The 17,621-nt window shown below is 46.3% G+C and overlaps 2 protein-coding genes across 2 annotated transcripts in view; one reads left to right on the forward strand and one right to left on the reverse strand.

Annotated features, from left to right (window-relative positions):
- cttnbp2nlb (CTTNBP2 N-terminal like b) overlaps window positions 1-17,621 on the reverse strand; it is a 420,337-nt gene that overhangs the window by 88,644 nt on the left and 314,072 nt on the right. The window lies entirely within an intron of this gene.
- Window positions 1-17,621, forward strand: part of LOC306940346 (myosin-7-like) — a gene marked incomplete at its 5' end in the record, with an annotated part of 60,977 nt that overhangs the window by 18,341 nt on the left and 25,015 nt on the right. The window contains 12 exons of the mRNA XM_079525367.1: window positions 1,025-1,163; window positions 1,764-1,882; window positions 2,719-2,868; window positions 4,799-4,969; window positions 6,994-7,309; window positions 9,470-9,537; window positions 10,810-11,015; window positions 12,804-12,927; window positions 13,458-13,594; window positions 14,543-14,798; window positions 15,291-15,533; window positions 16,918-17,094. Coding sequence (XP_079381493.1) covers window positions 1,025-1,163; window positions 1,764-1,882; window positions 2,719-2,868; window positions 4,799-4,969; window positions 6,994-7,309; window positions 9,470-9,537; window positions 10,810-11,015; window positions 12,804-12,927; window positions 13,458-13,594; window positions 14,543-14,798; window positions 15,291-15,533; window positions 16,918-17,094 — 2,106 coding nt within the window. The remainder of the gene's footprint in view (window positions 1-1,024; window positions 1,164-1,763; window positions 1,883-2,718; window positions 2,869-4,798; window positions 4,970-6,993; window positions 7,310-9,469; window positions 9,538-10,809; window positions 11,016-12,803; window positions 12,928-13,457; window positions 13,595-14,542; window positions 14,799-15,290; window positions 15,534-16,917; window positions 17,095-17,621) is intronic.

The raw sequence follows: 17,621 nt of genomic DNA on the forward strand, positions 1-17,621 counted from the left end.
TCCCCGTTACAATGCACTATAGACCCCTGGGAGATGGAGTCTGTCCCCGTTACAATGCGTTATAGACCCCTGGGAGATGGAGTCTGTCCCCGTTACAATGCGCTATAGACTCCTGGGAGATGGAGTCTGTCCCCGTTACAATGCGCTATAGACCCCTGGGAGATGGAGTCTATCCCTGTTACAATGCGCTATAGACCCCTGGGAGATGGAGTCTGTCCCCATTACAATGCGCTATAGACCCCTGGGAGATGGAGTCTGTCCCTGTTACAATGCACTATAGACCCCTGGGAGATGGAGTCTGTCCCCATTACAATGCGCTATAGACCTCTGGGAGATGGAGTCTGTCCCCGTTACAATGCACTATAGACCCCTGGGAGATGGAGTCTGTCCCTGTTACAATGCGCTATAGACCTCTGGGAGATGGAGTCTGTCCCCGTTACAATGCGCTATAGACCTCTGGGAGAGGGAGTCTGTCCCCGTTACAATGCGCTATAGACCTCTGGGAGATGGAGTCTGTCCCCGTTACAATGCACTAGACCCCTGGGAGATGGAGTCTGTCCCCGTTACAATGCACTAGACCCCTGCAGCACTTTGTGGCTCATGCCTAGAAAGGTGGGCCTAGGGCGGCTGTGGCTCAGGAGGTAGAGCAGGTCGTCCAATGATCCCTGGGTCGGCGGTTCGAATCCCAGCTCCTCCTGTCCACATGACACAAAGTGTCCTTGGGCAAGACACTGAACCCTACATTGCCTCCAATGAGTCGGTCGGTGTGAGCTCGCCACCGTCGGTGTGTGAATGTGCGAAGTGAGGACGCTGGCGTCGACTGTTCGCCACTTCACCTCCCAATGTATGAATGAATGAACCATTGTAAAGCGCGTTGAGCACTTGGGAAAAGCGCTATAAAAATGCAATTCATTATTATTATTATTATTAAAGGTGCTATATAAATAAAGTTATTATTATTATTATCTAATGATTAGAATTAGAATTATTCTAATCTATGCTTTCCTGTACTGTATGTGTTCAGGACGCCTTCGACGTGCTGGGCTTCACCCAGGAGGAGAAGAACGGCATCTACAAGCTGACCGGAGCCATCATGCACTACGGCAACATGAAGTTCAAGCAGAAACAGAGGGAGGAGCAGGCAGAGCCCGACGGCACCGAAGGTACACCCATTTAGGCATGACGTCGACGTTTTTAAAATGTCTTCTAAATGATGGCGGTTTTCTGAAAAACCTCATGTTTCTGTATCAGTGGTGCTCAATATTTCATGTCAAGGACCCCAAAAATGTTATGTAATCGGCCCACCGACCCCCCATCTAAAAATATGTTTTTCCAGGGACACCCCCCAGAAGCAAAGATTTGAGTTAAAATGTTCACTCTGTAATAATATATATTCAAAGATTTGAGGCACATTTTCACGATTTTTCAAAAATAGCAGACCTACAAGCTCGTAGCTCGGAGCTTGTAGATCTGCTATTTTTCAATAGCTAAAGTATAACATAATGTTTTAAAACACCAAAAGGCGTTCCCGTCCAGAATGGGTTAACCCATTTAGGCCTGACGTCGAAATTTAAAAAAAAAACGTTTTCTAAATGCTGACGGTTTTCTGAAAAACCTATGTTTCTTTATCAGTGGTGCTCAATATTTCACGTCATGGACCCCAAAAATATATATGTACCCCGACTGCGACGGGCACGTACAGGTCTAGTATGCTGTATATAAAATGTGGTGAATTAAAATATCTTTAACCCTTCGCTCTCCAGACGCTGACAAAGTGTCGTACCTGATGGGCATCAACTCGGCTGACCTCCTGAAGGGCCTGTGTCACCCCAGGGTCAAAGTAGGAAACGAGTGGGTCACCAAAGGTCAGGGGGTCAACCAGGTGAGTGACATGTTATTTGTATCAAAGATATTAAAAAAATATAGATGCCTCATTGGCCGCTGCAGTTCGTCACGGGAGGAGGAAGTCAAGAGGCCTCTGACAAATCGTCACACACTATCTCTATAGTCATGTGTTCAAGACGGATCTATCCCATATTTCAGATTCCATCCTAATTGGCCAACATTGGCTTTTCAAGTTTGCAGGATTGGCCCCGTTTCGAACAAATAGCCTCAAATCATGAACGCAGCGTGCAATTTACGTGAAATCTTTCACGGACTTTCCTACTAGGCTGAGGAATATATCCCACCCCTTTTCACATTGGCCTGTTATAGCGCCACCAACCAGGTGGATTTTTGCAAAACACTTTGTTTTTGGAACAAAATGCCTCAAATCATCCAATTGCCATCCAAGGCGTAAGAAGAAACGGCACCCTTTTCACCTTGGCCTATTATAGCGCCACCAAGAGGCCACACCTGACCTGCAGGCCTGGAGGGGCCAGGTCAGGTCTAGTTACAGTTGGGTGCCACCGATATTGTTCCTTATCATTTGACTCATCCTATCTAAATCCTCCAGTTTTCTGAAATAAATATTTTCACGATTTTTCAAAAATAGCAGACCTACAAGCTCGTAGCGAGCTTGTAGATCTGCTATTTTTCAATAGCTAAATTATAACATAATGTTTAAAACACCAAAAGGGGTTCCTGCCCAAAATGGGTTAACTGTCCTTTTGCGCAGATCACGCAAAACTCAGCAAAAAGAAAAGGACAATATCGATGGCCTCCAACTGTAGGTCTAGTTAGAGGTTGTTTCTAAACCATATATGTCTTGATTGACAGGTGTACTACTCCATCGGTGCCCTGGCCAAGTCGGTGTACGAGAGGCTGTTCAACTGGATGGTGGTCAGAATCAACAATCAGCTGGACACCAAGAACGCGCGTCAGCATTACATCGGCGTGCTGGACATCGCCGGCTTCGAGATCTTCGACGTGAGTTATCCCTGAAGACCGAAGATGCCCCTTAGATAGCACATTATGTAGACTTAGATAGTATTTTAAACAGACTTATAGCTTGTTACGTAGACAGCTCTATAATTGCATTTTATGTAGTCATAGCACTTTATAGTACACATGTATAATATATTATATAGTATAGTATGTATAGTTTACATAGATACTCCACTGTTACGTTCTTAGTTTATGCATGATTCATGATGACTACTTTTTTATATATGTGATGTATGCCATGCTTTTGTTATTGCTTAATGTAAGGCGCGATTCATACTCCTATTTTAGAGCCGAATAAAAGTCGGTTCGGCGCTGTAGAGCCTACAATGTGACGTCATTTGAGGTTCGGGGGGGCGGGTACCGTTCTAAAGTCGGCTCTTCGGTGCTACTGAAAATTTCTGACGAGCCGAAATCATTTCGGCACTACAGCGCCGAAACAGCGGTAAAATAGGAGTATGAATCGGCCCTAAATCACTCTGGATTAAGAGCGTCTGCTAAATGCCTAAATTGTAAATGGATGTCACGAGAGCAGGGGGAGATAGTAGATATCATCATCAGGGACGTGCACACATAGACATCAAAGGGAGCTTCAGCCACTGCCCTTTTACCCGTCTGTAAAAAACAACTGCCCTCTCCTGACCACCAATGCAGCATTTACTAATCTACTTCCATGCCATACCGGAATTAAGGCAGCATTCAGGAGAATTGCTTTTTTTTCCCTCTGAACTTAAACACAGTATTTTGTGTTGAACAAAATATGTTTAGAAATCCATGTCGTTACACACCGCATCTCCACTAGCTAAATAGCCGATCTACAAGCTCACAAGCGCAACGCGTTGTCTAGAACAGGGGTTCTCAACGTTTTTGACCGGGGACCCCCGGAAATGCTTTGGCAACGTCTCGGGACCCCCGCCCCGCCCCCTCCCGACCCCCAATATGAATTGACTGCTACAATAACCTTAAACCATTTTGGGCGGGAACCCCTTTTGGTGTTTTAAGCATTGTTATAATTTAGCTATTGAAAAATAGCAGATCTACAAGCTCATAGCGCGCCACCGAGTGGCGCGCTACGAGCTTGTAGGTCTGCTATTTTTGAAAAATCGTGAAAATAAAAATTAAAAAAAAATCTTTTTTTTTTTCTTTTTTTTTGGAAAATAATTTGGGGACCCCCTAAAATAATTTGGCGACCCCCCGAGGGGTCGCGACCCACGGGTTGAGAACCCCTGCTCTAGAACAGAGGTTCCCAACCACTGGTACTAGTACCACTAGTGGTACTTGAGCCCCCTCTGGTGGTGCACAGAGGAGTCACCCCAAAAAAGGAGGAAATAAGACAAAAGTGGAATGAAATATTTACACTACTGTACAGGTAGTTCTTCTGACCAAGCAATAGAGTGTATGCGCATGCATAAAGTGAGTGGCAAATTGAGTAGCAAATCGAGTGGCAACGTGAGTGGCAAAGTGAGTTTAATGTCGTTTAACGTTGTTTAATGCAATCAGACAGGACTTTTCTGTTTGGATAGTATGGGCTGTCAAGGCCAGAAAATCGTTTTTTGCCACTCAGTAGGCGTTCCCACATTACTTCCTGGTATGATGGTGATGTCACGCGCATACCCTCTATTGGTTGAAATAGGCTATCCAGCCGTGCTGAAATGGGCATGACGGCACACCTAGCCGTTAATAGAAGATTTGAGAATTGATGAATCACATTCGAATTTAGAAATCAGTTGTGCATTCGAATTTAGTCATCAGTTGTGCTGATTAGTGATTAGACTGAGTGTTGTTAGAGCAGCAGCATTATTGGCTTACAGGAATGGAACAAATAGGGCAAGTATAACTAAATAAACAAATAATAAATACATGGAGAGATATAGATTTAGATATCATCATATTGATAATAACTCCTCCGTTGCAGTTCAACACCTTCGAGCAGCTGTGCATCAACTTCACCAACGAGAAGCTGCAGCAGTTCTTCAACCACCACATGTTCGTCCTGGAACAAGAGGAGTACAAGAAGGAGGGCATCATCTGGGTGTTCATCGACTTCGGCATGGACCTGGCAGCCTGCATCGAGCTCATTGAGAAGGTAATGTTAATATTATACTGTCTGCATCGAGCTCATTGAGAAGGTAATGTTAATATTATACTGTCTGCATCGAGCTCATTGAGAAGGTAATGTTAATATTATACTGTCTGCATCGAGCTCATTGAGAAGGTAATGTTAATATTATACTGTCTGCATCGAGCTCATTGAGAAGGTAATGTTAATATTATACTGTCTGCATCGAGCTCATTGAGAAGTTAATGTTAATATTATACTGTCTGCATCGAGCTCATTGAGAAGGTAATGTTAATATTATACTGTCTGCATCGAGCTCATTGAGAAGGTAATGTTAATATTATACTGTCTGCATCGAGCTCATTGAGAAGGTAATGTTAATATTATACTGTCTGCATCGAGCTCATTGAGAAGGTAATGTTAATATTATACTGTCTGCATCGAGCTCATTGAGAAGGTAATGTTAATATTATACTGTCTAGGGGACATGGGGAGAACATGTGAGGGTACCTACCCTAGGGGACACGGGGAGAACATGTGAGGGTACCTACCCTAGGCGACACGGGGAGAACATGTGAGGGGACACGGGGAGAACATGTGAGGGTACCTACTACCTACCCTAGGGGACACGGGGAGAACATGTGAGGGTATCTACCCTAGGGGACACGGGGAGAACATGTTAGGGTACCTACTACCTACCCTAGGGGACACGGGGAGAACATGTGAGGGTACCTACCCTAGGGGACACGGGGAGAACATGTGAGGGTACCTACTACCTACCATAGGGGACACGGGGAGAACATGTGAGGGTACCTACCCTAGGGGACACGGGGAGAACATGTGAGGGTACCTACCCTAGGGGACACGGGGAGAACATGTGAGGTATACCTACTACCTACCCTAGGGGACACGGGGAGAACATGTGAGGGTACCTACCCTAGGGGACACGGGGAGAACATGTGAGGGTACCTACCCTAGGCAACACGGGGAGAACATGTGAGGGTATCTACCCTAGGGGACACGGGGAGAACATGTGAGGGTACCTACCCTAGGGGACATGGGGAGAACATGTGAGGGTACCTTCCCTAGGGGACACGGGGAGAACATGTGAGAGTACCTATCCTAGGGGACACAGGGAGAACATGTGAGGGTACCTACCCTAGGGGACATGGGGAGAACATGTGAGGGTACCTACCCTAGGCGACACGGGGAGAACATGATAGGGTACCTACCCAAGGGGACACGGGGAGAACATGTGAGAGTCCGCGGCAGGTATGTACATGAAGCTAGTTGTTCTCTATAGCTACGCTAGCGCAGAAACCGCGGAAGGTGTGAACATGAAGCTAACTGTTGTGTAGCTACGCTAGCGCAGAGTCCGCGGAAGGTATGAACATGAAGCTAACTGTTCTCTATAGCTACGCTAAAGCTAACTGTAGGCGACACGGGGAGAACATGTGAGGGTACCTACCCTAGGGGACACGGGGAGAACATGTGAGGGTACCTACCCTAGGCGACACGGGGAGAACATGTGAGGGTACCTACCCTAGGCGACACGGGGAGAACATGTGAGGGTATCTACCCTAGGGGACATGGGGAGAACATGTGAGGGTACCTTCCCTAGGGGACACGGGGAGAACATGTGAGAGTACCTACCCTAGGGAACATGGGGAGAACATGTGAGGGTACCTACCCTAGGGGACACGGGGAGAACATGTGAGAGTACCTACCCTAGGCGACACGGGGAGAACATGTGAGAGTACCTATACCCTAGGCGACACGGGGAGAACATGTGAGAGTACCTATACCCTAGGCGACACGGGGAGAACATGTCAGAGTACCTACCCTAGGCGACACGGGGAGAACATGTGAGAGTACCTACGCTAGGCGACACGGGGAGAACATGTGAGAGTACCTACCCTAGGCGACACGGGGAGAACATGCAAACCCCACACAGAAAGTGACAAACAGCGACAAAAAGCATGGCAATGACCCCTGCTTCCATTCATTGGTTTTCTCTCATACCGTGTGGTTTGGCATCTCCTTCCCTCCAGCCCATGGGCATCATGTCCATCCTGGAAGAGGAGTGCATGTTCCCCAAGGCCAGCGACGAGACCTTCAAGTCCAAGCTGTACGACAACCACCTGGGCAAGAACCCCAACTTCCAGAAGCCCCGCATCATTAAGGGGCGCCCCGAGGCCCACTTCTCCCTGGTGCACTACGCCGGCACCGTGGACTACAACATCAGCAACTGGCTGGTGAAGAACAAGGACCCGCTCAACGAGACAGTGGTCGGCCTCTTCCAGAAGTCCACCATGAAGCTGCTCGGCACGCTGTACTCCAGCTACGCTAGCGCAGAGTCTGCGGCAGGTATGTACATGAAGCTAGCTGTTCTCTATAGCTACGCTAGCGCAGAATCCGCGGCAGGTATGTACATGAAGCTAGCTGTTCTCTATAGCTACGCTAGCGCAGAATCCGCGGCAGGTATGTACATGAAGCTAGCTGTTCTCTATAGCTACGCTAGCGCAGAGTCCGCGGCAGGTATGTACATGAAGCTAGCTGTTCTCTATAGCTACGCTAGCGCAGAGTCCGCGGCAGGTATGTACATGAAGCTAGCTGTTCTCTATAGCTACGCTAGCGCAGAGTCCGCGGCAGGTATGTACATGAAGCTAGCTGTTCTCTATAGCTACGCTAGCGCAGAATCCGCGGCAGGTATGTACATGAAGCTAGCTGTTCTCTATAGCTACGCTAGCGCAGAGTCCGCGGCAGGTATGTACATGAAGCTAGCTGTTCTCTATAGCTACGCTAGCGCAGAGTCTGCGGCAGGTATGTACATAAAGCTAGCTGTTCTCTATAGCTACGCTAGCGCAGAAACCCGCGGAAGGTATGAACATGAAGCTAACTGTTGTGTATCTACGCTAGCTCAGAGTCCGCGGAAGGTATGAACATGAAGCTAACTGTTCACTATAGCTACGCTAAAGCTAACTGTTCTCCAGCTATGCTAGTGCAGAGTCCGCTGCAGGTATGTATGTACGCCAACTTCCTTTTCCGCCCAGTACTTTCACCAGTGAGTGATGTTCGCTGTGTTTATTTGGACCGCGCGCAACTAGGGGGGGATTCACGATTCTGTGCCTGGCGGCTCGCAACTCGGACAGCGCTGAGTCGGCTCAAGCGAACTTTGCAACATTCTCGCTCGCTTTAGCTCACCCACCTGCCTCTCATGGTTCAAGTTCTATACTGTACTGTATATCATTGCTCCCTATCACAAAGGACACCATTATTTTTGTTAAATTCTTAAGAAAACGTGATTTTGTGTTTCCTGACCCTTTAACCCATGAATTTAGGACGATCTTGAAAGATCGTGAACATTTGGTGCAAATCTTTGAATATAGGCTATATTCTTTCACAGTGGATGTTTTCAACTCATATCTTTGCTTTTGAGGGTCCCTGAAACAACATATTTTCCGATAGGGGTCGACAGCCAATTACATATAACTTTCGGGGTCCTTGACATGAAATAGTTTGAGAACCACTGATATTTTGTAGAATTTGGTCTCAGTCCTAAATGGGTTAATTAAGTGGTACTGAGTTTACATCTCAAAAGCAAATTCATCCTTAGTAGTGTATGACTATTATTGTCTCCGCGATATGACTACAGTCTACCCTTTTCATGTCGTTAACTAGTGGAGAACCAGACTATACAGTCTGCCCTTTTCATGTCGTTCGACGTTAACTAGTGGAGAAACAGACTATACAGCTGCCCTTTTCATGTCGTTAACTAGTGGAGAAACAGACTATACAGCTGCCCTTTTCATGTCGTTAACTAGTGGAGAAATAGACTATACAGCTGCCCTTTTCATGTCGTTAACTAGTGGAGAAACAGACAGCTGCCCTTTTCATGTCGTTAACTAGAGGAAACACAGACCACATTCTGCCCTTTTCATGTCGTTAACTAGAGGAAACACAGACCACATTCTGCCCTTTTCATGTCGTTAACTAGAGGAAACACAGACCACATTCTGCCCTTTTCATGTCGTTAACTAGAGGAAACACTGACCACATTCTGCCCTTTTCATGTCGTTAACTAGAGGAAACACTGACCACATTCTGCCCTTTTCATGTCGTTAACTAGAGGAAACACTGACCACATTCTGCCCTTTTCATGTCGTTAATTAGAGGAAACACAGACCACATTCTGCCCTTTTCATGTCGTTAACTAGTGGAGAAACAGACTATACAGCTGCCCTTTTCATGTCGTTAACTAGAGGAAACACAGACCACATTCTGCCCTTTTCATGTCGTTAACTAGAGGAAACACAGACCACATTCTGCCCTTTTCATGTCGTTAACTAGTGGAGAAACAGACTATACAGCTGCCCTTTTCATGTCGTTAACTAGAGGAAACACAGACCACATTCTGCCCTTTTCATGTCGTTAACTAGTGGAGAAACAGACTATACAGCTGCCCTTTTCATGTCGTTAACTAGAGGAAACACTGACCACATTCTGCCCTTTTCATGTCGTTAACAGAAGAAGCAAAAGGCGGAGGAAAAAAGAAGAAAGGTTCATCGTTCCAGACCGTGTCTGCCTTGCACAGGGTAGGTGATGATCATTGCTCTACTCTAGTCACTAGTCTAGTGGCATGAACAAAACACAGCAGGACTAAATCATTTTGGAATTCTACAGAATATATCAACACAATATACGCATTCATGCCTTGTTCTAACCCCCCCCATGTGTGCACACTCAGGAGAACCTGGGTAAAGTCGTGACTAGCCTGGCCTAGCCAGCCTGCTTTCTGGTATAGAGGGGCGGGTGCGCAAGGAGCAACCCGCTGGAGAATATTGGTTCACCAAACAGAGCCCTTTCATTTTTTGAGCCGGACGCGAACTATAAAATAAAAGCCTGGGTATACCGAGGCGAACTCATGACCAACCTGAGGTCCATGCTTTGTTCTAACCCCCCCATGTGTGCACCAAACTCAGGAGAACCTGGGTAAACTTGACGTCCATGCTTTGTTCTAACCCCCCCCCCCCCCCCCCCCAATGTGTCCACCACCACCCTCAGGAGAACCTGGGTAAGCTCATGACCAACCTGAGGTCCATGCTTTGTTCTAACCCCCCCATGTGTGCACCAAACTCAGGAGAACCTGGGTAAACTTGACGTCCATGCTTTGTTCTAACCCCCCCCCCCCCCCCCCCCCCATGTGTCCACCACCACCCTCAGGAGAACCTGGGTAAGCTCATGACCAACCTGAGGTCCATGCTTTGTTCTAAACCCCCCCATGTGTCCACCACCCCCCTCAGGAGAACCTGGGTAAGCTCATGACCAACCTGAGGTCCATGCTTTGTTCTAAACCCCCCCCATGTGTCCACCACCCCCCCTCAGGAGAACCTGGGTAAGCTCATGACCAACCTGAGGTCCATGCTTTGTTCTAACCCCCCCCATGTGTCCACCACCCCCCTCAGGAGAACCTGGGTAAGCTCATGACCAACCTGAGGTCCATGCTTTGTTCTAAACCCCCCCCATGTGTCCACCACCCCCCTCAGGAGAACCTGGGTAAGCTCATGACCAACCTGAGGTCCATGCTTTGTTCTAAACCCCCCCCATGTGTCCACCACCCCCCTCAGGAGAACCTGGGTAAGCTCATGACTAACCTGAGGTCCATGCTTTATTCTAAACCCCCCCATGTGTCCACCACCCCCCTCAGGAGAACCTGGGTAAGCTCATGACTAACCTGAGGTCCATGCTTTATTCTAAACCCCCCCATGTGTCCACCACCCCCCTCAGGAGAACCTGGGTAAGCTCATGACCAACCTGAGGTCCATGCTTTGTTCTAAACCCCCCCATGTGTCCACCACCCCCCTCAGGAGAACCTGGGTAAGCTCATGACTAACCTGAGGTCCACCCACCCCCACTTCGTGCGCTGCCTCATCCCCAACGAGACCAAGACTCCGGGGACCATGGAGAACCCTCTCGTCATGCACCAGCTGCGCTGTAACGGCGTGCTGGAGGGCATCCGCATCTGCAGGAAGGGATTCCCCAACAGGATCCTCTACGCCGACTTCAAACAGAGGTGCGTTTACGCATTCGGGTCCTGTAATGAATTCATAAACATGACATGGAAAATAACAACAAAATTCAATATCATCACAAAAAAATAAGAAACGACATGAACCGAGTGGAAGAAAAAAGACTATACAGTCTGCCCTTTTCATGTCGTTCGACGTTAACTAGGGGAGAAACAGACTATACAGCTGCCCTTTTCATGTCGTTAACTAGTGGAGAAACAGACTATACAGTCTGCCCTTTTCATGTCGTTAACTAGGGGAGAAACAGACTATACAGCTGCCCTTTTCATGTCGTTAACTAGTGGAGAAACAGACTATACAGCTGCCCTTTTCATGTCGTTAACTAGTGGAGAAACAGACTATACAGTCTGCCCTTTTCATGTCGTTAACTAGGGGAGAAACAGACTATACAGCTGCCCTTTTCATGTCGTTAACTAGGGGAGAAACAGACTATACAGTCTGCCCTTTTCATGTTGTTAACTAGGGGAGAAACAGACTATACAGCTGCCCTTTTCATGTCGTTAACTAGTGGAGAAATAGACTATACAGCTGCCCTTTTCATGTCGTTAACTAGTGGAGAAACAGACTATACAGTCTGCCCTTTTCATGTCGTTAACTAGTGGAGAAACAGACTATACAGCTGCCCTTTTCATGTCGTTAACTAGTGGAGAAACAGACTATACAGTCTCCCCTTTTCATGTCGTTAACTAGGGGAGAAACAGACTATACAGCTGCCCTTTTCATGTCGTTAACTAGGGGAGAAACAGACTATACAGTCTGCCCTTTTCATGTCGTTAACTAGGGGAGAAACAGACTATACAGCTGCCCTTTTCATGTCGTTAACTAGTGGAGAAATAGACTATACAGCTGCCCTTTTCATGTCGTTAACTAGTGGAGAAACAGACTATACAGTCTGCCCTTTTCATGTCGTTAACTAGTGGAGAAACAGACTATACAGCTGCCCTTTTCATGTCGTTAACTAGTGGAGAAACAGACTATACAGTCTGCCCTTTTCATGTCGTTAACTAGGGGAGAAACAGACTATACAGCTGCCCTTTTCATGTCGTTAACTAGGGGAGAAACAGACTATACAGCTGCCCTTTTCATGTCGTTAACTAGTGGAGAAATAGACTATACAGCTGCCCTTTTCATGTCGTTAACTAGTGGAGAAACAGACTATACAGTCTGCCCTTTTCATGTCGTTAACTAGTGGAGAAACAGACTATACAGCTGCCCTTTTCATGTCGTTAACTAGGGGAGAAACAGACTATACAGTCTGCCCTTTTCATGTCGTTAACTAGAGGAAACACAGACCACATTCTGCCCTTTTCATGTCGTTAACTAGAGGAAACACAGACCACATTCTGCCCTTTTCATGTCGTTAACTAGAGGAAACACAGACCACATTCTGCCCTTTTCATGTCGTTAACTAGAGGAAACACAGACCACATTCTGCCCTTTTCATGTCGTTAACAGAAGAATAGCTACGCCACCCACCCCCACTTCGTGTTTACGCATTCGGGTCCTGTAATTAATTCATAAACATGACATGGAAAATAACAACAAAATTCAATATCATCACAAAAAAATAAGAAACGACATGAACCGAGTGGAAGAAAAAAGAAAGAGAAAAGCGGTATAAAGACTAAAGAAGGGGGAAGTGGGGTGATCACCTGAGGGAGAGGTATTTCTACATTGTAGGTATTGATAGTTTTACCTAAGCTAAACGATTGAGTACGTTTTTCCACCACGACCACAGTATGTCATGTGTTGTTTACGACGTTTTCATTCAGATACCGCATCCTCAATCCAAGCGCCATCCCAGAGGGACAGTTCATGGACAACAAGAAGGCCTCGGAAAAACTTCTGACCACCTTGATGCTGGACGAAGAGCAGTATAGGTTTGGACACACCAAGGTAGGTTTGTTTTTTTATATATTATATATCTCTGCTGTCGGGAGGAAACCTCATAACTCCAAAATGTTCATTTTTCAGGAAATGAAAAATATGAATTTTTCAGGAAATTAAGAAAACCTTATAAATCAAAGGAATACAGCCTCATCAAAGTTGGTGTTGTAACTTTATATATTGTCAATTACTTCCATGAGAGGGGGAGAGGTGGTGGAGTTAGTTGCTTTAGCAGACATTTTGAGGGTCCAAGTTAAGAGGTTTTGTCCAAAGCACTTTTTACCACTTTCCATTGGTTCGATATTTTCGAAAAAACACACAGACGTAAATGGTTCAATAGCACTGATTTATGCCAGAAAATCCCAAAACTCAAAAATGGAGTTATGAGGTTTCCTCCCGACAGCAACGATTATATAGTTTGAGTCCTTGTTTTTTTATGCTGCTGTCTTGAACACACACACACACACACACGATGGCTGCTTCTTCGCTTGAGAACACAGAGAGCCACAGTCTCATTGGTCTCCTCTTGTGAATGGTAGGTGTTCTTCAAAGCCGGCCTGCTGGGAGTTCTTGAGGAGATGAGAGACGACCGTCTCAGTCTCATCATCACGGGACTTCAGGCCCGAATCAGAGGATTACTGGCCAGGATAGAATACCAGAAGATCGTAGAGCGCAGGTACAGCAGCATAGCTTTTTCGTCAGTGGTGGAAAAGCAGGGACGAAATGTTCATATAATCGTCGTGGGGGCACGCCACGCACCACCCCCCCCCCCCCCCCCCCCCTCCCCCGCCAAAGCGGGGGAAAAAAGTTGTTGTTTTCGCTGGGTCATTGCTGCTACTTTTAGATATGTCGGAATTGTTGGCTCTTAAAAGAGCCGTTGTAGTACTGGCAGGTTCTGTCGCTGTCAGCGGCGGCGGCGCCAGGGCGGCGAATTGTAGCGTCCCCTGGGTGAACCTCTTGGCTGCTGGTTTCATTGTGAACAACACTGAACAAGCAGATCACAGTACTACCTGGCCAGGTGAAAACAAACGCCACCCTGGCTATAGTAGCATTTGAATGCTTGATCTGAGGGAGGACCGGCAACCCCCCGCCCCCGCCCCCAGACTGGCCGAGCATGCCCAGGGGCGGGGGGAGGTGTTAGGAATGTAGAAAAACTAGAAATCCCCTAAAATCATCAAGGGGGCTCGAGCCCCGCAGCCCCCACGTAGTCGTCGTCACTGGTGGAAAGTATAACTAAGTATACTGTATTAAATTATGTAAAATTATGTGGGGACAGCTTGCTGGTGATCCAGTGGAACTATCTCGCTCATTGTTTATAAAACCGGGGTTACCTTCGTAACTAGTTTCATATCAATAGGGACGGACTGCTGGTGATCCAGTGGAACAATCTCGTTTGTTGTTTATAAAACCGGGGTTACCTTCGTAACCTATAGTGTCACATCAACAGGGGCGTCTTGCTGGTGATCCAGTGGAACTATCTAGCTTGTTGTTTATAAAACCGGGGTTACCTTCGTAACTAGTTTCATATCAACAGGGACGGCTTGCTGGTGATCCAGTGGAACTATCTAGCTCGTTGTTTATAAAACCGGGGTTACCTTCGTAACCTATAGTGTCACATCAACAGGGACGGCCTGCTGGTGATCCAGTGGAACGTGCGCGCCTTCATGGGCGTGAAGAACTGGCCCTGGATGAAGATGTTCTTCAAGATCAAGCCTCTGCTGCAGTCGGCCGAGACGGAGAAGGAGATGGCCAACATGAAGGAGGAGTTCATCAAGCTCAAGGAGCTGTTCGCCAAGACGGACGCCAGGAAGAAGGAGCTGGAGGAGAAGATGGTCTCCATTCTCCAAGAGAAGAACGACCTGCAGCTCTCCGTCCAGTCTGTGAGTCATCCAGTTGCACTTCAGTAAAGTTGATCTAGACCTGATAAGAGTCATACTCTTATCAGGTCTAGATCAACTGGTGAATGGTGCTTTAATTGAAAAAAGGAGGTAAAGGGTGACTTATAAATGAATTATATATTCCATGTACAGGTCTATTATGAATGCATACATATACTGTATGTGTCTTGTTTAAGTTGGCTATACACTGGAATGTTTTTTTTTTTGTTATCTTAATTGATGTGTCTGATAATCCTATCTGGGATGGGTCAAGAAATTGTCCAGACACGGAAACTAAATATTAATTAATGAATTAATTCATTCATTCATTCATTCATTCATCACATTCAATGTAATGTGTATGTTGCCATAATAAATACGATACAATATTACGTTATTATTATTATTATTATCTCAAATGGTTGTCCAACGTATTAAGGACAATTAATTCCCTCCACAAAGACATTAAAACACGCGGTGGCTTCACATGTATAGGAACAAGACGCCCTGTCAGACGCCGAGGAGCGCTGCGAGGGTCTGATCAAGAGCAAGATCCAGCTGGAGGCCAAGTCCAAGGAGCTGACGGAGAGGCTGGAGGACGAGGAGGAGATGAACGCGGAGCTCACCGCCAAGAAGAGGAAGCTGGAGGACGAGTGCTCCGAGCTGAAGAAGGACATCGACGACCTGGAGCTCACCCTGGCCAAGGTGGAGAAGGAGAAACACGCCACGGAGAACAAGGTAATAATGACACGGAGAACACGGTAATGACACGGAGAACACGGTAATGACATGGAGAACACGGTAATGACACAGAGAACAGGGTAATGACACAGAGAACACGGTAATGACATGGAGAACACGGTAATGACAGAGAACACGGTAATGACACAGAGAACACGGTAATGACACAGAGAACAGGGTAATGACACAGAGAACACGGTAATGACACAGAACAGGGTAATGACACAGAGAACACGGTAATGACACAGAGAACAGGGTAATGACACGGAGAACACGGTAATGACACGGAGAACACGGTAATGACACAGAGAACACGGTAATGACACGGAGAACACGGTAATGACACAGATAACACGGTAATGACACAGAGAACACGGTAATGACACAGAGAACAGGGTAATGACGACCTGGAGCTCACCCTGGCCAAGGTGGAGAAGGAGAAACACGCCACGGAGAACAAGGTATCGTGAAACACTGGTTCCCAAACGTTTTAGCCTACGAATGTGACCCAAATGAGAAATGTGATGCCTCCCCGAGACCCAAACTAGTGAATATACTGTAGCAGATCAATACAGATCAAAAGTTTTTATAAAACAAATTATACTATACAAACTGGTCAAACATTGGTCAATTGAATGCCACAGACGAAAAACAGTCGAAGTCCACACTATTTATCCATAGATCAGGACAACTTTTCGTGGAGGGGTCAGAATGAAATTTGGACTGTGGTGCTCAATTTGTAATATAAGAAAGAGGCAAACATTGTGAAAATAGGAGATCTACAAGTACAGTAGATCAGGTATTTTCACGATAATTATCCGTTGCTAGTCAGGGTGGGGGGGGGGGGGGGGGGCTCGACTGTGGGGGGCTCAGTAATTCCATCTCCTCAGTCATGTTTTTAACCTGAAAAAACATGACTGAGGAGATGGAATTACTAACGAATGGACATTATTTCAGGTTAAGAACATGACGGAGGAGATGGAATTACTAACGAATGGACATTATTTCAGGTTAAAAACATGACGGAGGAGATGGAATTACTAACGAATGGACATTATTTCAGGTTAAAAACATGACTGAGGAGATGGAATTACTAACGAATGGACATTATTTCAGGTTAAAAACATGACGGAGGAGATGGAATTACTAACGAATGGACATCATTTCAGGTTAAAAACATGACGGAGGAGATGGAATTACTAACTCATTGACATTATTTCAGGTTAAAAACATGACTGAGGAGATGGTATTACTAACTCATTGACATTATTTCAGGTTAAAAACATGACTGAGGAGATGGAATTACTAACGAATGGACATCATTTCAGGTTAAAAACATGACGGAGGAGATGGAATTACTAACGAATGGACATCATTTCAGGTTAAAAACATGACTGAGGAGATGGCGGCGCTGGACGAGATCATCGCCAAGCTGACCAAGGAGAAGAAGGCGCTGCAGGAGGCTCACCAGCAGACGCTGGACGACCTTCAGAGCGAGGAGGACAAGGTCAACACGCTGACCAAGGCCAAGACCAAGCTGGAGCAGCAGGTCGATGATGTGAGTAACGCCCGGGGTTTCCAACCCGGGTCTCCCTCACGTGGAAAGCCAACATCTTAAAGATGGAGTGCCACAATTTTTGTATTTTTCCAGTTTTTCATGTGTCTATGAGGTGACAGTATTTCATTAGACACCCTGGAGTCGTTTTTATGTGCAATGGTGTATTAACTTTGTATTTAGGGTTTCTTCCTGGAGGCTGAACCCTTGACAGTCAAACGGGCCAATGAAATAAACAGTAATATAGTGACATCACACTATCAGCCCCTCCCCTAACCCCTCCCCCTTTATCATACAACTACAGCTGTGGGTGCGGCTTCAGTTCAGGTGGATCACCACCCATCACCACCCACCAGGCAAACCAGGCATACTTAATGAACTGGTGGGCGTGTCCACATAAAAGCATGATTTTAACAAATACTGTACACTTTTTGGAAAAGTGTACAGTATCATAATAATACCTGATTTAGGGTGGAAAAAAATAGTGGCACTCCATCTTTAAGAACCATTAAGCCAGAGGGAATTCCACA

The sequence above is a fragment of the Electrona antarctica genome (genome assembly GCF_951216825.1).
Source record: "Electrona antarctica genome assembly, chromosome: 2".
Lineage (NCBI taxonomy): Eukaryota > Metazoa > Chordata > Actinopteri > Myctophiformes > Myctophidae > Electrona > Electrona antarctica.